This window comes from Manis pentadactyla, chromosome 13 (assembly GCF_030020395.1).
Source record: "Manis pentadactyla isolate mManPen7 chromosome 13, mManPen7.hap1, whole genome shotgun sequence".
In the NCBI taxonomy this organism is placed as follows: Eukaryota; Metazoa; Chordata; class Mammalia; order Pholidota; family Manidae; genus Manis; species Manis pentadactyla.
Window position 1 is genome coordinate 75,679,744 of NC_080031.1, and position 22,124 is coordinate 75,701,867.

At 37.1% G+C, this 22,124-nt stretch overlaps 1 protein-coding gene across 1 annotated transcript; it reads right to left on the minus strand.

The window, feature by feature from the left end:
• Positions 1-20,158: 20,158 nt before the first annotated feature.
• Positions 20,159-21,109, minus strand: LOC118909471 (olfactory receptor 14I1-like). Its single transcript, XM_036879939.2, has one exon. It carries the CDS (start codon positions 21,107-21,109, stop codon positions 20,159-20,161), a length of 951 nt encoding a protein of 316 aa, XP_036735834.2.
• Positions 21,110-22,124: the final 1,015 nt, after the last annotated feature.

Genomic DNA, 22,124 nt, shown 5'->3' on the forward strand with positions numbered 1-22,124 from the left:
ACTGCTTCAGGGTAAGAAGCTCTATGGCGTCCGCGTCCGCCAGTTTCTCCTCTGGGTGGTTGGAGAAAAATTCCCGGGTTTTGGCCCCAGATATCGTGTTCGTTGCTTGCGGCGGTGACGACAGTGATAAGTACACAGACCTGGTTCACTTCAGTTCTTTATTGTTGCTCGGAAGGTCGGGAGAAGGTGACTGAGAAGAAGCAACAGCTGGAGAGAGCGAGTGAGAGGAAGAATGAGAGGAGAGAGAGACTCCCTTTCTCTTTCCTGCTTATGGCTCATATAAAGGAAGCTGGCCTATGGTGATCAAGATCATGCGTGACCTTTAAGCTGATTGGTAGCATGCCTTCTGCGTGAGTTGAGCACGAGCGCGGAAGCATGGGGCAAGCCTATAGGAGCAACTTCCTTATGCTAATGCCACCAAACCAGGAAGGGTGGCGCTCAGGAAGCGGGCGCCATCTTAGGGCGTTGGTCAGCTACAGTGGAAGGGCAGTGTTCAGCCATAGTGGGACTCAGCCTCGGCCGTAGGCCAGCCCCTACATGTCTTACCCTCTTCATGTGATGTTGAGTTCTCACAGATGTAGAAGTATCCTGGCTGTTGTACTGTATCCACTGGTGTCTCTTTTATGAATAGTTGTATTTATTGTATTTTCCTAAATATATATGTTTTTGGGAGATTTCCACTGAACTACTCATGCTGCCATCTTGGCTCTGCCTCTGATGTGTAGGATTTTGATGTTCCTTTTCACACGCTTAAAATTTTAACTTTCACACTATATGTGAGTAACAATAAAGGACAAGTTGGAAAGAGACATTAGATAACTTGGGGTGGATGAATGGATTAAAAAAAAAAGGCCCAACTACATGCTCCCTACAAGAGTCACTGAAGCCCAAAGACACACATTGCCTTAGAGTGAGGACACAGAAAATTATATTCCTTACAAATGGAAACCACAAAAGAATAGGGGGTGGGTTGTACAGCTATCAAAGGATATAAGCTTTGTCAAAACCTCACAGAAACTTAGAAAGTCACTACATGAGAAATAGTCAATAAAGGGGGAAAATAAAGTAATCATAAATTATAGACATTCCAGTACATCCACTGTATGGGCTACCATATCCATTCATCTGTGATGCACACTTAAAAGTGGTTTCCATGCCTTGGAGGGGGTAAATAACATTGAAGTGACACACAGGTACCTCTAACTTTCATGATAGCTTCTTAATTTCCACCATGTACATGTCCACAAGAGGGAATGTTGGATCATATGGTGGTCCTACTTTTAATTTTGGGGGGCTACCATGTTGTTTTGACTTGTGTCTGTGCCAATTTACTTTCCCACCAAGAGAGTACTAGGTGAACTTTTTATCCACACCCACAGCAACCCTTATAATCTCTGAATTTTGGTAATAGCCCATGTAATATTTGTGAGGTAATATTGTAGTTTTGGTTTGCATTTTCATAACGTAAGTGCTATTAAGCACCTCCTCATAAAACTATTGGCCCCTTGTATGCCTTCTGTTGAAAAATGTTAACTCAGATATATGCTCATTTTAAACAGTTTGTTAGATTTGCTGTTGTGTCTTAAGTGTTCTATACATATATTTGAATGAAGTTTCCATGGGGAGGCTATGCATTTCTTCTGCTCTAATGAATTTTTGGGTATGCAATAGACTTTACCTTGATGTCACTTCAGATCTCTTCTACATGGACTTTTCATTGGTTTGTCCCCCTTCCAGCTCACTCCCCTGACACCAAGACCATCTCAACCCGCACACAAGAGTAAGGCACCCTGTCTGGTCTCATGGGCTTAATCAACATGCTGAAGTCCCTTAGTTTCTAAGCAACATCACCACTGGATTCTCTCCAATCCTGTCCCTCCTGGTGGTTCCAGGCCTTGAAAAGAAGTGAAATGTTAGGATGCTGCTTGGACTCAGAGTCCACAGTGTGCCAGGAGGTGACGCATGGCTCAGATCTGCCACTGTTTCCCATACTCTCTGTGACAGAAAGTTGTGTCTCCATTCTGAGGTTGGTATCCAAATGTAACTGTATGTTTTAATCTTTTCAGAATTGTTGGAGCTATGTAGAAAGATGCTTTCATACACAAATATAAAAGTGACTCGTATGTGATAAAGAAAAAGAGCAACCATCTCAATTTTCATTCAGTGCATTGTAGGCTGACACATAATCCCCATTAAAGTATAAAACTCCCTAAGCTGATATGGAGAAAACTGTGGCCATTGGTATAGAATGGGGGAATGTATATAAAAAAATTATTGGCTCAGATTCACTTTCCAAGAGAGCTTCTTGATACCTGTTTACTCCTGTTTTGCAGATGAAGATCCGTAAGGAGGGAAGGTCCACGCGAGGTTTCATTTCTTTGGCAGGTGACTGGCAGAGGCAATGTCCACAATGCCAGGAACTCTGTCTCCACCAAAGATTAAAATCGGTGTGGGGCACAGTAAATCACACACCCAGTAGGTGAGATAAGCCAGTCCTTATGCCAGCATTTTCATGGCATGAAATCTTATTGATTTCTTACTAAGTGCACATAATTTCAATACATTGTATCTGTCAATAAATATTTGTAGCTTTTATTACCTTCTCAGTGTCACAGAGACGTACCATGGAGCCTGAACCTGTGAAGGAATATGTGTAGTTTAATCATTACCGCTTGTGGCACGTGGGTGGTGGCCCCCTTCACTGCCGCCATCCTCACCTTGGCAGCCCTCTATGGAAAATCCTAATATATGCCTTATTTCATTATTGGATATCTTAATACTTGAAATAATAATTGTGGATATTTCAACCTTTTGTTAATATAGGAATATATTTGAAGAACATAAGCAGCCCTGGAAAAGCATCAAGGGAACGGAGGACAAGTACTGAGTTTTAAATTTTTAAAAATCTATATGTATTAAGATGAATCTAAGAAAATAATTACATTAGGTTAAAATACCAAGACACTGAAAATAAACTATGTTATATGATAGCATTGATAGGGAGCCCATGATAATAGAAAATGAAGCATATGCTTCCATATGAATTTTAGGATAAGCTGTGAAGGTTCTCTAAAATGCCTCTTGGGATTTGGATTCAAACTGAATTTAAAAATGTAATATTCTAATTGGCTTTGTTAGTATACAAGAATACCACTGATACACTGATATTTTTAAATGTTGATCTTGGACCCACCAGTGATGTTGGATTCTCATATTCATTCTAATGCAATATTTATCATTTATCAAGGATTTTATATGTTGCCAATCATCATCTCCCCAAAAATAGACATGATTTTGTCTTTTATCGATTATGACTACGTTTCTTCATGTCATACTAAAATGTTAGCTAAATCATCGCCAGGTAAATGATGATAATGGGTACCCTGTACTCACACTGTTAAATGTATTGGGAAAATATCAGAAAACACCCTAGATGCCTGACAACAGGAAAATCTTTGTGACAAATTGTGCATTGTTATAAAGTCATGTACCTATTGAAAATGTGCTTTAAAGACATTTAATTAATTTTTTAAGCACAATAAAATGCAACACAAAATAAAATATTATACAGTTCGATTAAATAATAGAGAGGTTTTTCCCAGGCTCAGATTACAGTAGATTCATACTGAATCACTTTTTATATTTCATTAATTTTGTAAGTGACACTTTCTCCTACATAAAAATTTATTAGTTGCTCTCATTATAAAAACAGCCATACTACATTCCACAAAATGGTTTAAATGCATTTTAGGATTCATTGGCCTTCAATACATGTAATTTCACTTCCAAAGCTGTTTTTTCTCTGTAGCTGGGACATGGAGGCACTTTCTCCCAGTGGCTCATGCGAGCTTGATTGACAACAGTGACACTTGGGAACACACCATGTATGTGATGATCAACTACACAGGAGTCACTGAATTTCTCCTTTTGGGGTTCTCTGAGGACTCGAGGATGCAAAATGTTATTGGATTCCTGTTCCTCATGGCTTACCTAGCAGCCCTGTTAGGAAATGGACTCATAATCATAGTCATTACATTGGACCCTCAGCTACACACACCCATGTACTTCTTCCTGAAGAACCTGTCACTCATAGATCTCTGCTACATTTCTGTCACTGTTCCTAAATTTGCTCTCAACTCCCTGATGAACAAGAACACAATATCCTTCCTTGGGTGTGTTTTCCAGGTGCTGTTCTTTGTAGGTTTTGGTGCTGCTGAATTGGCCATCCTCACAGTGATGTCCTATGACCGCTATGTTTCCATTTGCCAACCGCTGCACTATGAGACCATCATGAACAAGGGGGCCTGTGGGCGGATGGTGGTGGCTTCATATGTCAGTGCATTGGTTTATGGAGCCATGCACGCTTCAGCGACATTTTCAACCAATTTCATTTCCAATAAAATCCATCATTTCTTCCGTGATATCCCTCAGATTATTTTGATCACAAATTCTAAAATGAACATAGATGAAGCTTCAGTGACATTAATAGCTGCAATGATGACAATAATGTGTTTCACCTCTATTTTATATTCCTATGTCAACATCTTCTCTGCTGTCCTGAAGATCTGCTCCAAGGAGGGAAGGTCCAAAGCCCTGTCCACATGCATCCCTCATCTGGTGGTTGTGGCGCTGTTCACTTTCACAGCTGACTTGGCCTACTTGAAGCCACCCTCCCCCTCTCAGACCATCCTGGACCTCCTTTTGTCTGTTTCTTACACTGTGTTGTCTCCAATCATGAACCCAATCATATACAGCCTGAGAAGTAAGGATATGAAGGCAGCTCTGGAAAGAGTTCTGATTAAAGAAGTACATAAAATATTTTAACTACATTTGTGAGTGCTGGGATAATAATACATTTCTTAAATTCTAACAGAGGTGCATGCTTCATATTGGACATCAGTGAGGCAGAGAAGTGTTTTACAATTTATGTTGTTGCAAAATCATCACAAGATGATAATTCATAGTTGATCCTTGATTGGTGAACTTTGATTGAAACTTGCAGTGTGAAATATTTGGGATAATGTTTCTGCAACAATATTCTAGGGACTTTGGTGTATCTCATTTACAAGTTAGTCCCAATGTAGTGGGATAAGGAGGAGGTTGAGTTACTTGGCTTTAGCTTTTAAGAAGCAAGAGTCTAAAAAATTTAGTGTCCTTTATATATGCATGAACTCTTGAGCAAAAGGCATCTAGTTCAGTTCTGAACTGTTACAGGAAGGCTTCATCATCACGTTCATTAGGCAGCAGAAGGATTCATTGGAAAACAAGTGTCCACAGAAAGTGCCACAGAAACAGACGGCAATTGAGGAAAGTTCAGGAGTGACTTAACCAATGCACCTGCCTATTGTTTTGTTTTGTAGTTGATGATCCATCTTTGTCCATTTGAAATCTTGTAAAACAAATACTGTTAAAAACAGGGTACATTCTATGATGTGTATTTCACATTTTTCCCATTCCTAGTAGTACCTGCAACAACAAAGATACTCTCACAGATAACCTCAGTAATAAAGCCACATTTTTAGCCATCTATGTTTTGTACAACATTGCAGTGAGGCCATGTCTGCACCATCCTACAGAAATTCCCTAATTCGTCTATTATGTAGTTGTTGATAGAGATCAGGTGGCTGCACAAACCACAAGGGTGAACCCTGGTTGAGTCTGAGAGCTGTAGATGCTCAGATGGCCCCGCTGCCCTAGGCCAGGTCGTGTGTCATGGTTCAAGTCTCCCAGCCTTTTGCACCACTTACTAAATGAATGAAGCTACCATTATATGGAGAATAACACCTGCCTATAACTTTTACTAAATCACTACATTTATTCCTGGTTCTGCAAAATAGGATGTGAAAATCCTAACATTTTAAAAGCACATTGTTTGTTATATAATAATTAATTTATCGTCCTTTATGTTGAGGTTAGCTCTGATCAACTTCTTTGGACAGCCATTTATTTATTTGTTTGTTTTTCTTTTTTGTGTGTGGTGCAGTACATACAATAAAATGCAAGATCCTGGGTAGATTTAAAGGATTTCTGACATGTCTTTATATACATATATGTAGTTATGTCACCATCAACCATATCAGGATGTCAAACAATCTCACTACTTTTCTTCCTTCCCATAGTTCAGCAATCCCCTCACCACTCTCCCCTGTGGTAATGACCAATATCTTTTCTATGCACATGGTAGACAAATATTTATAACCAAAATTATAATACAGAACTCTCTGGTTGACATTGACAAGTACATTGGTGACCCATCTTCAAAAGCCTGCTAGGAACAACTGAACACTGTCCTATTTGACAGGTTAAGTGGGTAGGTAACTGCAGGAAATGGAATCACTTTGTCAAAGAGGTATCTGCCCTCTCTGCCCATTGCAGCACTATTTATAACAGCGAGACATGTAAACAACAAAAGTGTCCATCAACATGTAAATAGACTGATAAGTTGTCATATATATATATATGTATATATATATATATATATATGTATATATATATATATATATATATATATATATACACGATATATACATATATATGTACACATATGCACACAGGGGTGGTATTATAGCATGGAGAATATTGTCAATGATTCTGCAACATCTTAAAAGTTGATAGGTAATAACTCCAGTCATGGGGTGAGGATATAATTATATGTGGAACTGTTTGTATATTTGAAACCAATATAAGGTTGTATGTCAACAATAATTGAATTAAAAAGTAAAAAGGAAAGAATATACATAGCCAAAAAAATCTTGTCATTTGTGACATGTATAAATATTTTTGTGAAATGAATCACACAGAAAAAAATATATATATTAGCTCACTTATCTGTGGAATATAAATAAAAATCAAATGATTTATAGAAACTGGAAGTACATTCTTATTTCCCAGTGCTGGAAATAGGGGTGGAAGGTAAGTGAAGTAGGTCAAAGGTACCATCTTTAGCTATAAGATGACTAAATCCTGGAGAGCTAATATATAGCATGTAAATACAGTTAATAATTATGCATTGTATGCTTGAAACTTGCTTAAAGAGCAGATCTTAAATCTCATTGCAATAAAAATGTGGTTGTTATGTGAAGTGGTGGATGTGGCAATCATTTTGTAACATATACACACATCAAATCATCACATTTTATACCTTAACTGTACATGTGTCAATTATATTTGAACAAGGCTGGATAAAAATGATCACAAAGTATGCTACTGAAATGAAGAAAGTGAATCCAGGAATGTGCTGGCCTGAGTTTGATTTGTCTCAACAGCAAACTTGTGCAACTTGACAATTTTCTTATTATGCACCCTTAAACCCCTGGACAAAACAGATTCTACTTCCATGAGTTACTGTGATTCTAGAGTAAGGTGGTATGTGTCACATTCCCAGAATAAAATAAGCAAACATAATTTTTCAGTATTTATTTGGTAAATTAAAAAGCCTATCATAATAAAAATTATGTGAACATCATGAGGTTTTTATTCTAACATGGTTAACTAACAGGAAACTGTATGTAATAGGATCAACAGGAAAACATAAGATAACCATGCTTGATTTCTAAATGAATTACATCTCTTTTAATATATTAAAAATGGAAATTTCCTTAAGGAAAATATAGTAAAGCCCAAATATACTCCAATGTATATTATTTTTATTAAACCGTTACCTGAGACACACTGAAATCAGAAATGGTTATTACACATGAATCTTCAATTAACATAACAAAAAAGGTATAAATCTGTCCTATGAAATGCAAGCATCCCTACAGTAGTAGAGGTAGATCAAGTCATTAGCTTTTCCTGCATAGAAATGATTTTTAAATGACATGTTTTATGTGAAGTTGTTACCAGTGAAGATGCTGCTTTCCCAGGATCATGGCTTGGAGGCTATGAAGTATGAAGTCAGCAGACAAGAGTATGGAGCAACTAGCAAAATTTTTAATGAAAAGTGAAAAGGAAAGAGTAAAACTCCACTGCCCAGGAGGGCTCCAAGAGAGGATGCCATTAGAGCTGCATTATCTGGGGTTTATCAGCACAGAAAGCATGCAAGTGGCTGGGAGTTATTGCTGGGACCTGTTGCTATGGCTAAGTTGGAATGAAACGGAAGAGAAAAACACATTTTTTCTTTGGCTGATTTTCCCAGATGTCCAGGGTGAAGCTTCTTGTTTACTGTGAAGCCCTGACCGTGACTTTACCTTACCAGGGCCTTGAGCTTTATCTGCCTGAGTCCCACCTGCCTCAACTCCACCTCAGAAGAGGTAACCCTCACTGTCACTAGGGAGAAGGGCAAAGACAACTTGGCCTGCTTCCTATGGACAATGGGCGACTCCTGGGTAACAGCAGTCTGGTTTCAAATCTCTGAGTGGCCTATCTAGTGACCCCTGGTAAATGTGGGATGACTGTCATGGGGGGTTCCATTTGCATCACCATCCTGAGCTTGATGGACTCTAAATAAGAGGGGAGAGATTTAATTAAAAGACTAAGTAGACAAGGTCCAAATATGAGAGCAAATGATATCACTCCAGGAAGGGGAATGAAGGCTGCCAACCAGGGCCGCACCCTCCCATGATGTATTTGACAATCTGGCCCAGCCAGGAGGTATGCATTTCCCTTTTTGTGAGCTCATTTAAGAGCTGGATGTGCTGATTGATCCTCTCTAAATTCTCTTCTACTTGTCCTGAGGTGATAACATATAAACAGCAGTTCTCACTGGGCACAGCACAAGTGCCCCTGGCCTCAGTGCTGAACATATCCAAGGATCTCCTAATCAAAGAACCGCCTGAGCTGAGGAGTCTGAGGATATTTCCTGGGTTTCCATGGCTCCTACTATCACTTTCCAGGTGCCCTAAATCACTAGGCAGATGTTTCTAATGTTCCTTTCAAGTTCAAGAATCCCTATAAACCAAAACAGGTCATGAAATATTAAGTATCTATGCCATTCATCTTTAATATTACACTATCTGTGGATGGCCCACTGAAATCAGGGGTCTGGGGCACCTGGCTCCTAGGCTGGTGCCATAGGGACACATCCAGGAAGGAACCTGGGTCAGGCAGCTGCCTGGAGGTGAGGAAGAAGATATGTTAAGAGTCAATACATCAGGTATAGTTGCAATTATTTTGCACCCTCCCCATTCCTTCAGCAGGGCCAAGCACACATTTGTTCCACAAAGAAAAATTGTCCAGTTGCAGCCAGTGAAACTCCAGGGGAACATCCTTGCTGCTGAGAGTATTTATGTGAGGTTGGGATACTACTAGAGTTGGCCAAAATAGTGGAAACCCCTGGACCTCAGGGGTCAAAACTAAAGGGTTGTAAGCCTGGGAAATAATCATGAACACACAAGGGAGAGAAGTCGGTAAAGGATTCATTATGAGTATGAGGAATCTCACCCTGAAAGCTTCCCGAAAATGAGCTGAATGACATAAACAGGAGGGTAAGGCTCGGGGATGTCACAGGAGATGTTGAGGACTGTCTTTGTTTTAGTTCCAGGGCCAAGAGTCCCTTGCAAGAGTGAGTTGTTGGCTATGGCCCAAATCTCATTATCATAATGATTCGCTGCATTAAATTTATTATTGCTCCATCATAACCAGAGGCCAGAGATTTGCCTTGCACACATGGATCTCGGGTGATGGTATAGGAAGGCTATAGACATCAAAGTCCTCTTCCTCTTCAGTGGAATGCCCCCAGAATTGTGGCTTCCACTCAGGAAAGGAATGATTATACATAAAGTGGCATAGAAACAGAAAACCCATGCCCCATGAATCAAAGCACAGACTGGCTTTGGCACCAAGGTGCTGGACCTTGCCTACTTGCTTAGCTAGTAATGCAGTAACCCACTGTGGATCAAGGGACCACGGGCCTCTACCTAGTCCATCGTTTTTGGTGGTGGTGTAGTTTGTACAAAAGAAACCCCAATATTGTGTTATGGTATTAGCAATTGTTTTTATTGATATTAGAATACCGAGGAGATCTGTATCATCCACCAAATGATCTCAGTGGGGGAAAATCCATTTATTAGTTAGATTAGCAATTTTGTTAACTACTAGAGTCAGAGGATACACCGCTGCGATAAGAGGAGTCAATAAGGAGGGTGTCCATAATAGCAATAAGTGTGGTTTAAAGCCATTGCTTCTACTTTAAACACAGCAGGGGCAGAGATACTGCTGGCCACTGGGATAGGGTCCCAAAAACATTGAATAATAGGAAAACAAGAAGTTCCACACACACAGTGATGCAAAAAAGGACCCAGGACTCTGGAGTCATGAGGTGATTATCTTAGGCATCTGGCACTTAAAAAGAATTTTCATATCTGCTACAAAGTTACAGAAATAATGGGGCAGGGAGTCCTCCTTGATTAGAGGATGGCTTGGCTTTTCAGACACCGAGGCATTCAGTCAGGAGTGATGGATTGGAGACTTGTGCCCTGTCACCTTTTTTGCAGTGGGAGTGAAAGGAATTACTGCAAGCAGTCCTTCCCAGATGGGTGTGAGAGAAGAACCAGTAGAGGGCACTGTCTTAACTAAGACTAAGTCTCCTGGCTCACAATGAGGACTTCCTTCCCTTCTCCAGTTGCTTCTAGTTTCTGGAGGGTTTGCTGGAATTGGGACAGGAAGGTGACCTGATTTACTTGTGCAGCTGTCTCTGTGTCAAGGAGGAAGTTATTGGTCAAGAAAAGCGTGCCACCATGGAAGTCCACAAATCTCCCAACACAAGGGACCCAAGGAGGACAACACCAAGACATATAATAATTAAAATGGAAAAGATTAAGAGAAGGACAGAGTAGTAAAATCAGCCAGAGAGAGAAAAAAGAACACCTACAAAGGAAAACCCATCAGACTATCATCAGACTTCTAAGCAGAAACCTTACAGATCAGAAGGGAGTGGCATGATGTATTCAATGCAATAAGAAGAAGGGCCTCAAACTAAGAATACTCTACCCAGCAAGATTATCATTTAAATTTGAAGGAGGGATTAAATAATTACCAGAAAAGCAAAATTGAGGGTATTTACCACCCACAAACCATCTCTACATTGTATTCTGAAGGGACGGCTCTAGATGGAAGTATGTCTAAGGCTAAATAGCTGTCACCAGAGAAAATAAAACCACAGCAAAGGAAGTAGACAAACTAAATCCTAACCAAATACAAAATTAAATGAGTTACCCACAAATTCATTCATGGGATACACAAAGAGTACAGAATATGCTATGTACCATATAATGAGTGGAGAAGGAAGAAAAAGAAAGAAGAGAAAAAAGAATCTTAAGACTATGTTTATAATAGTGTAATAAGTGACTTAAGGTAGACTGTTAGAAAAAAGCTTCCCTTGAACATTTGGTAACCATGAATCTAAATACTGCAATGGGAATAAGTACATATCCCTATTTATCAATAATCACCCTCAATGTAAATGGACTGTATGCACCAATCAAAACACATATCACAGAATGGATAAAAAAGCAAGACCAGTCTCTATGCTGCCTACAAGAGACTCACTTCAAACCCAAAGGCAAGCACAGACTAAAAGTAAAGGGATGGGAAAAGATATTTCATGCAAAAATAGGGAGAAAATAGTAGGTGTTGGAGTATTTGTATCAGACAAAATAGACTTCAAAACAAAGAAAGTAACAAGAAATAAGAAAGGAAAATACATGATGATAAAGGAGTCAGATCAACAAGAGGATATAGCTATTATAAATATCTGTTCACCTATTAAAGGAACACATACGTATGTGAAACAAATACTAACAGAATTAAAGGATTAAAGGGGGAAATAGAATGCAATGCATTCATTTTAGGAGAATTCAACACACCGCTCAATCCAAAGGACAGATCAACCAGACAGAAAATAAGTAAGGTCACAGAAGTACTGAACAGCACATTAAAACAAAAGGACCTAACAAACAACTATAGAACACTCCACCCAAATCAGCAGCTTGCATATTCTCCTCAAGTGCACATTGAACATTTTCCAGAATAGACCACATACTAGGCCACCAAAAGAACCTCAGTAAGTTCAAAAATATTGAAATTCTACCAACCAACTCCTCATATCACAAAGGTATGAAACAAGAAATAAATTGCACAAAGAAAACAAGAAGGCTCACAAACACATGGAGGCTTAACAACATGCTCCTGAAAAATCAATGGGTCAATGACCAAATTAAAACAGAAATAAAGCAATATATGGAGACAAATGAAAACAACAGAGAAGTACAACAACTTCTGTGGAATGTAGTGAAGGCAGAGGAAATGGCCTTTATTATGTTGAAGTGCTTGCCCTCTATACCCATTTTGTTGAGAGGAAAGTATATAGCAATCCCAGCCTATTTAATCAGTAAGAATAATCCCAAATTAAAAGTTTAAATTAACAATTATTGAACCTGGAAGAAGAGAACAAATAAGGCCCAAAGTCAGTAGAAGGAGGGCCATAATAAAGATTAGAAGAAATAAATATTGTTGAAATGAATAAAACAATAGAAAAAATTAATGAAACCAATAGCCTGTTATTTGAGAAAATAAACAAAATAGATAAACCCCTAGTCAGACTTATGAAGAAAAAAAGAGATTCTACACATGTAAACAGAATCAGAAATAAGAAAGGAAAAAATCACTAAGGACACCCAGAAATACAAAGAATTATTAGAGAAGATTACGAAAAATTCTTTGCTAGCAAACTGGATAACCTAGAAGAAATGGACAACTTTCTAGTAACAATCTTCCAAGACTCACCCAGTAAGAAGCAGAAAATCTGAAGAGACCAATTACCAGCAGTGAAATTGAATCGGTAGTCAAAAGAAGTACCCAAGAATAAAATCCCTGGACCAGATGGCTTCCACAGAATTTCATCAGACACTTAGAGAAGGCATAATACCAATTCTCCTGAAGGTTTTCCAAAAAAATGAAGAAGAGGGAATACTTAAAAACTCGTTCTATGAAGCCAGCATCACTCTATTACTGAAACCAGGTAAAGACACTACAAAAAACCACAGATCAATATCCCTGATGAACATAGATGAAAAAATACTCAACAAAATATTAGAAAACTGAATTCAAAAATACATCAAGAGGATCATCCATCATGATCAAGTGGAATTCATTCCAGGGATGTACGGATAGTACAACATTCAAAAATTCATCATCATTAACCATATCAATAAAAATAATGACAGAAATCACATGATTATCTCCATAGATAATGAAAAAAAATTCAACAAAATTCAACACCCATTCATGATAAAAACTCTCAACAAAATGGTTATAAAGGTCAAACACCTCAACATATTAAAGGCCATATATGACAAACCCACAGCAAGCATCGTACTTAACAGTGAAAAGCTGAAAGCTTTTCCTTGAAGATTGGGAACAAGACAGGGATGCCCACTCTCCCCACTTTTATTCAACATAGTACTGGAAGTCCTAGCCATGGAAATCAGACAACACAAAGAAATAAAAAGCATCCAGATTGGTTAGAAAGAAGATAAGCTGTCACTGTTTGCAGATGACATGATATTATATATAAAAAATCCTAAAGAATCCATTCCAAAACTACTAGAAACAATATCTGAATTCAGCAAATATTCAAGATACAAATTTAATACACAGAAATTGGTTGCATTCCTATACACTAATGATGAACTAGCAGAAAGAGAAATCAGGAAAACAATTTCATTCACAGTTGAATCAAAAAGAATAGAATAGTAATAAAATACATAGATACAAACCTAAACAAGCAAGTAAATGACCTATACCCTGAAAACTACAAGACACTCAAGAAAAATTAAAGAGGACACTAATAAATGGAAATTCATCCCTTGCTTTTGTGTAGGAAGAATTAATATTGTTAAAATGGCCATCCTGCATAAAGCAATCTACAGATTCTATGCAATTCCTACCAAAATACTGACAGCATTTTTCAACGAAGTAGAACAAATAGTTCTAAAATACATATGGAAGTTCAAAAGACCCCAAATAGCCTAAACAATCCTGTGAAAGAAGAATAAAGCTGGGGAGATTAGTCTCTTCAACTTCAAGCTCTACTACAAAGCCACAATAATCAAGACAATTTGGTACTTGCACAAGAACAAACACATAGGTCAATGGAACAGAATAGAGATCCCAGATGTAGAGCCACACATGTATGGCCAATTAATATATATAAAGGAACCATGGGAATACAATGGGGAAATGACAGCCTCCTCAATAACTGGTGTTGGTAAAACTGGACAGCTGCATTTAAGGGAATGAAACTGGATTACTGTCTAACCCCACACATAATAGTAAACGAAATGGATCAAAGACCTGACTGTAAGTCATGAAACCATAAAGCTCTTAGAAGAAAACAAAGGCAAAACTCTCTTGAATATAAACATGAGCAACATGAGCAACTTCTTCATGAACATACCTCCCTGGGCAAGGGAAATAAAATAAAGATGAACAAGTGGGACTACATCGAAGTAAAAATCTTCCAAACAGCAAAGGGCACCATCAGCAGGACAAAAAGGCATCCTACATTATGGGAGAATATTTTCATAAATGACATATCCAATAAGGGGTTGACATCCAAAGTATATAAGGAGCTCCCTTCCTTCAACACCCAAAAAAGAAATAACCTGATTAAAAAATGGGCAGAGGATCTGAACAGACATTTCCCCAAAGAAAAAATCCAGATGGCCAACAGGCACATAAAAGATGCTCCACATCACTAATCATCAGAGAAATGCCAATTAAAACCACAATGAGGTATCACCTCACACCAGTTAAGATGGCCATCATACAAAAGACAAGAAACAACAAACGCTGGCAAGGATGTGCAGAAAGGGGATCCCTCCTACACTGTTGGCGAGAATGTAAATTAGTTCAATCATTGTGGAAAGCAATAGAAGCTTCCTTAAAAAACTAAAATTAGAAATATCATTTGACCCAGGAGTTCCAGTCTTAGGAATTTACTCAAAGGAAACCAGATCCCTGATTCAAAAAGATATATGGACCCCTATGTTTATCACAGCACTATTTATATTAGACAAGATTTGGAAGCAACGTAATTGTCCATCAGTAGATGTAATACATATACACAATGCATACTATTCAGCCATAAGAGAAAAACAAATCCTACCATTTGGCACAACATGGATGGAACTAGAGGGTATTTTGCTCAGTGAAATAAGTCAGTTGGAGAAAGACAAGTACAAAATAATTTCACTCATTTGTGGAGTATAACATCAAAGCAAAACTGAAGGAACAAAACAGCAGCAGACTCACAGACTCTAAGAAGTAACTAGCAGTTACCAAAAGAAACGGTTTGGGGAGGGTTGGCAAGCAGGGAAGGAAAAGGGGATTAAGGAACATTATAATTTGCACACATAATGTATGTAGGTCACAGGGAAGCAGTACAGCAGGAAGAAGACAAGTAATGACGATAACATCTTACTATGCTGATGGACAGTTACTGCAGTGGGGTGTGGAGCAACTTGATAATATGGATGAATGTTAATACTACAATGTTGCTCATGAGAAATTTTCATAAGATCGTATATCAATGATACCATAAAATAACATAAAAGAAAAAGCCAGTCCCAAAGTACTACACACACTGTATGATTCTATTTATAGAACATTCTTGAAATGACAAAATCAGAAACAAAGACCAAATTAGTAGTTGCCGAGGGGTGAGGATTAGGGGCTTGGGAGGGAGGGAAGTAGGCGTGGCTATAAAAAGACCACGGGAGGTTTCTTTGTGGTGATGGAAATGTTCTGTACCTTGAATGTATCAAAGCTAGTCTTGCTTCTGATATCTCACTATAGTTTTTAAAAGACATTACCATTAGTGCGAATATTCACAACAGCATGTGAATCTACAATTATTTTTAAATTGAAAGTTTAATTTAAGGAAAAGATTACATACTTTATGATTATATTTACAGGATATTCTGGAAAAGGCAAACCTACAGGGTCATAAAGAGATGAGTGGTTGCCACCGTAAGGAGGGAAAAAGGTATTTCCTACAAAAAGGGCACAGGGAAATTTTGGAAGGTGGTGGACATGTTCTGTATCTTGATTGTGGTAGTGGTTACACAGCTCTATTATTTTATTAAAATTTATACAACTGCAGTATAACAATGAAGCAAAACTGAAGGAACAAAACAGCAGCAGACTCAGAAACTCCAGGAAGGGACTAGTGGTTACCAAAGGAGAGGGGTGTGGGAGGGCAGGTGGGGAGGGAGGGAGAAGGGGACTGAGGGGTATTATGTTTAGTACACATGGTGTTCGGGGATCATGGGGAGAACAGTGTAGCACAGAGAAGGCACATAGTGGATCTCTGGCAACTTGCTGCACTGATGGACAGTGACTGCATTGGAGTATGGGTGGGGACTTGATGATATGGGTGAATGCAGTAACCACAGTGCTTTTTTCATGTGAAAACTTCATAAGAGTGTATACCAATCATACCTTCATAAAAATTTTAAAATAAATTTATACAACTAGTAAAAAATGATAGGTCCTGGGGATCTAATGTACAGCATGTTGAATGTAATTAACCATACTGCATTATATAATTTAAAGATGCTGAGAGTAAATTCTAAAAGATGTTACACAACAAAAATATGTAATTATGTGGGGTAATGTGTTTAGCAACATTATTGCAGTTGTCATTCACCACATATACGATTTTAAATTTTCATGGTTTGAACTGTAAACTTGCACAATGATGCTTTTCTTTTTGTTAATTGAAGTGTAATTGATATACAAGCTTATATTAGTTCCAAGTATACAACATGGTGGTTCAACAGTTACCCATATTATTAAATCCCCACCCAGACCAGTGCAGTTTTGATCTTCCCATATAGGAACATGTTACAGAATCAGTAGATGTATTCTCTATTCTATACTACCATCCACAAGATGTCTGATTCACCAAATTATATTATGATTAAGAATATTTGTTCCTCTTTATCACCATCAACCTCCCCAACCCCCATCACAAACCCTCCAGCATGGTAACCACCAGTCACTTCCCAGTGTTTATGAGTGTACTGCCCTTTTGTTTATTTTGTATTGTTTTTATTTTAGCTTCCACAAGTAAATAAACTCATATGGTATTTGTCTTTCTCTGCCTGACTTGTTACACTTAGCATAATATCCTCTAGATACATCCATGCTGTCACAAATGGCAAGATTTATTTCTTTTTATGGCTGAATAATATCCCATAGTATATACGTGAAACTCTTCTTTCTCCATTCATCTCTCCAGGGAAAGTTTGGTTTCTTCCACATCATGGATTTCAGTTATCACTCAATAAACCTGGTAAAAATGTATGCTAGTGTATGTGAATAAACAGTGTACCATTGGAAAAAGGTCTTCAAATGTGTATTGATAATACACATAGGGCATCAATGACAATTACCTGTAAAATAGCCATTTAGAATTTTCTTTATCTTTCTTTACCTGCTTTCTTCTCCTGCCCTAAGTCTGTTAATGCCTACACAGAAAAAGTTAGTAAATTGATAATATTTAGAATAATACAAACTTGAGAAGGTGAACATGTTCCTTTCTCCAACTCTAAATTGCTAAACATATAGTACGTACATCTTAGGAGAGGGAATGTTTGATATAACCATGCATTTTTCACTATGCAGAAATGGATTATATTAGCACTGTACCAAACTCAACGTATTTAATGAAAGTGTTCAAGTGTGCCTTTAAAATTAAGAAAAAATGAAGTTTAGGATAAATACATATAAATGTGCAATTATTTTCAGGAAACTTGGATCTTCTTTATGGAGAACCATTAAAATATATAATTTCTTCCTATACTTCAATTTTGCAATTAATATGTATTACTTCCATGTCTAACTTTATCTAAAAAATGATTATATTACCTCATATTTGTAAAATCAGTTTTCCCTGAGTATTCCAGGTATTACACAACTTGAAAAAGAACAAGTTTATAAATAAAATAAATGTTTCTTCAGTAGCCCTAGATAGCCAGACTAATATTATAATGGAGAAGTAAATATATAGAATGAACATAAAGTGCTCATAAATAAGTGTATGCATTAGAGGTAAATTTATATTTTAATTAAGGGTTTTCCCAAAGCAAAATAAAAGTGGATTTGTAGATAGTGACAAATAAAACTGTATCATCATTAGGAGATAAATCACATATAATTACCTGCATTCTTTCTGCTCTAAAATGCTTGAATTTGAATAATTAAAATCAAACTGTATACAGTACAATCCCAGAGAAAATAAAAAATTAGATACTTTTATGCTCTAGGGTTGATAAAAATTTCTCATATAATATTGAAACCCAGAAAATTCACATAAAATAGTTTGTTGGTAATAAAACTTCTATCTTCAAAGATAAGACACCACCACTTAGACATGTAAATGTAGGAATTGCTTCTCTTTCTTCAAAGTGAGAAAGGAATATACATATATTATTAACAAATCAATATATACAGTAATATTTTCAAATCACAGTGATATGATCAGAAATTCAGTAACTCAATAAAAATGGCAAAAAACTAGCTTTACATATTTATAAAGTAATTCCCTCACGTATTTTAAGTACAGTATATATAACATTTAAAAGAAATTCAAATTCTCTAATATTCTGAAATACAACTAAGATGAAACTTTATTAACACATAAATGACAACAATTGGAAAAATGGGTTTCCAATTTTCTAAGGATGTGTAGTAATCATCATATAGAGGCATACGAATGGAGTAGAAATGGGTGGAGATCTTTTTTAACAAAATCCATTAGCATAGGTGAGTTGGAATAATGTAGATATTCACGAGCGAGGGTATGAATAAATGAAAAGTGGTGAGTCCTATGAGGTGCAATGCTGTAGAAAGAATAAATTAAACAGTTATACTCAGCAACTTCAATGGTCCCTTTGAGGTAAAACAAAATAGACATGAGATTTATTTTTAGTAATATTTATTAGAATGAAAGGATCACACAACAAAAACAGATGGCCATATTGAGTATGAATTCTGACTTATCTAACAACTAAACTGCAGGGAGTTCTTTCTTTGAGTTTGTTCAGTTAGGGCTGTAGATCATGACATGCCATAGCTTGTTCAATCTAAGATTTAATTTTAGGTTAGATCAAGGTTACTGTATATCTGAAAATCATGGAAATCATATGTCTTTTTATAAATATAAGTTCCTCCCCTCTGCTGGAATAAAAATATTTAACTCAACACTGAAATAGGAATTATACATACAATTTCGCCAAAACTTCTAAAGGTTACAGAGAACAACAAATATTTTTTCTCTGATAGGAATCATGCAATGTGTGTTAAGCTGTATTTTCTCTCCTACCTACCATAATGGCTAGCTTCTTCTGGCCCCAAATTTGTACTTCCCTGTGTCTCACTCCATCACATGCATCCAGGTTCCATGTGCAAGAAGGTCAATGACTGACTTTAACGTATATCCATGTCTTTATTATTTGTCTTATAAATGATTAATACTTCTAAGCATTAATTAAAACACTATCACAATTATATAATAAACACTATTTTATGATTCTTTATTTTATATGTCTATAAGGAGTTATTCAGGGTTTCCTAGTATGTGCCTATTATCAACTTTTATTTTACTAAGTCTTCAAGAGTTGGACAATCTGAAAACGGATTTATGTGGTGCATGTTTATGCATATGGATGGGCATGTTAACAGATACAAATATTATTTTCTATAGGTATCTAATAAAATTACATGCTTTATATTCATCTGTGGAATGTGAAAATAAACTGAAATAAAGAGATAAAGTGAAAAATTATAGGTATGGATTAACTTACAGAAAAACAGAACTGATTTTTCATCTCAGCTTTACAAAAATATCAGTGCACATGTGAGGAAATAAATTTATCATCTTAGATCTTTATTCACTTGCAAAATCATGGGAATAAAACTACATGAAATACCACTACATACTGCATAACAATTAGTGTTTAAAAACAGTGGCTACAAGAAATAATAGCTCATTTTATTCAAACAGGTATTTTGTTCAAATGATTTTCTTCAAATTTATTAATACATCCATCTCTCTTTTATTAAATGACCCCACTACTAATATGTAACTTTAAAATTAAAGTTAATATCTTTGTTCACATTTTTCCACATTGATTAGAGCAACATTAATTTCTGGTTAAGAAATAAAATCTCTTCTGTGGAACTGGAAAGCTTTCTTTAACATTCTATGCACAGCAGACTTAATCTCCCTGTTCCTCAGGCTAAAGATGATGGGGTTGACTAAGGGGGACACCATGGAGTAGAACATGGCTGTGAGGAGGGTTTGAATGCTTGGTGAGTTTGAAACAGGGCCTAAGGGAGCAAACAATCCTGTAATTATAAACAGAGTGAGTGTAGAGATCTGGGGGGAGCAGGTGGACAAAGCTTTGTTCTGGGCGTCCACAGAGCGCATGTGCAGCACGGTTGAAAAGATGTGAACATATGAGGCAAATAAGATGACAAAGCCAAGTAATACAAAGCAGGCACTGACAGCAAGGGCCACAAACTCAGAAAACTGCACAGCCTGGGATGAAATGCTCATAATTTGAGGTACATCACAGAAAACCTGGTGAATCACATTGGACTCAGTGAAGGGATGACTGAACATAGTCCCTGTGTGGAAAGCAGAATAGACCAGCCCACTGGCCCATGAGCCACATGATGCCTGTGTGCAGAAACGGGGGCTCACAGTGGACGCATAGTGCAGAGGGTGACAGATGGCGACATAGCGGTCATAGGACATGACCACAAGGAAGAAGAACTCTGCAGATTCAAAGAAAATATATAGGAAAGTCTGAGTAGCACATGCTCTAAGAGAAATCACTTTATGACCCATCAAAGAATTTGTGATGGATTTGGAAACAGTGACTGAGATGTAGACAAAATCTCTAAGGGATAAATTGCCCATAAAAAAGTACATGGGGATGTGAAGATGTGGATCTATAACAATGATGATAAATGTCACTAGATTACCAGCCAGGGCAGCCAGATAAACCACTAAGAATATCAAACCTTGCAGGATTTGGAGCTCCCGGGAGTTTGAGACGTCTATCAGGAGGAATTCTGTGAATATGGTGAGGTTGTCCATATCTGCTAACATACTTCAGTAACCCATAGTCAATTGCAAAGGGATAAGGTAATGCTATAAACGAATTGGTTAGAGAACAATTATGTCCTTATATGCTGTAAATACGTGCTATAAATTGGTTTACTGAATTAAATATCCACAACTCATATAAAAAACTTTTACCTTGAAAAGTGCTTATTAATTAATCAAATGAAATAATCAAGGTATAAGATATACAATAAAGCTAAAATATTAAATACTGTCTATATACCTTCAAAAAATCTGTTTTGTCCAATGGGGTATAAAAATCAAAATTGAGTCCAAATAAGGAATGAACATGAAGGGTAAACACAGGTATGCTGATAACTGAGACATGAGGTCTCTCTGCCACATATCAGGACTTCTCACAAAGACTTGCTTCGGTAAAGGCCAAGACCATACTCTTCAATATCCTTCATCAGGCACACCAGAGTCCTTTCTTGAAGATGAATGGACTTTCACTCTAAGCCACATGAGATCGAATGTATCGGGCTCTTCTGTTTTACCAGGTATCCCTCTCTGAAAGGCAATGTTTTATTTGTACCCCTGGAAATCCCCAGGAGACTAGTAATTTCACCTTTCTGAAATTCAAAAGGCTCTTCAATACCCTGTTTTCTACAGATATTTTGGCCAGTCCACTGAGATTAATTAAATCAGCAAAAGTCAATTTTTAGAGATGATATTTGAAGCAGGTTTCATAAAACTTGAGAAGGCACAAATCCTCAAATGGTTCATGGGTCAGTAGTAGTTAATAAATAAATTTATAAAATGTGTGTTAATAGAGTCAAATAAATACCATATATCTTAACTTCTTTTGTTAAGCAAAGCAAAACAGAATAAAAAACAGCAGACTCAGAAACAATGAGAAGAGACTAGTGGTTACCATGGGGGAGCAATTGGTGTGGATGGATTGGGAGGGTGAGGGGGATAAAAGAGGACAAAAAAATCTCAATCATAATGTAAGTTGATCAAAGGGATAGTAATACAACATGACAAA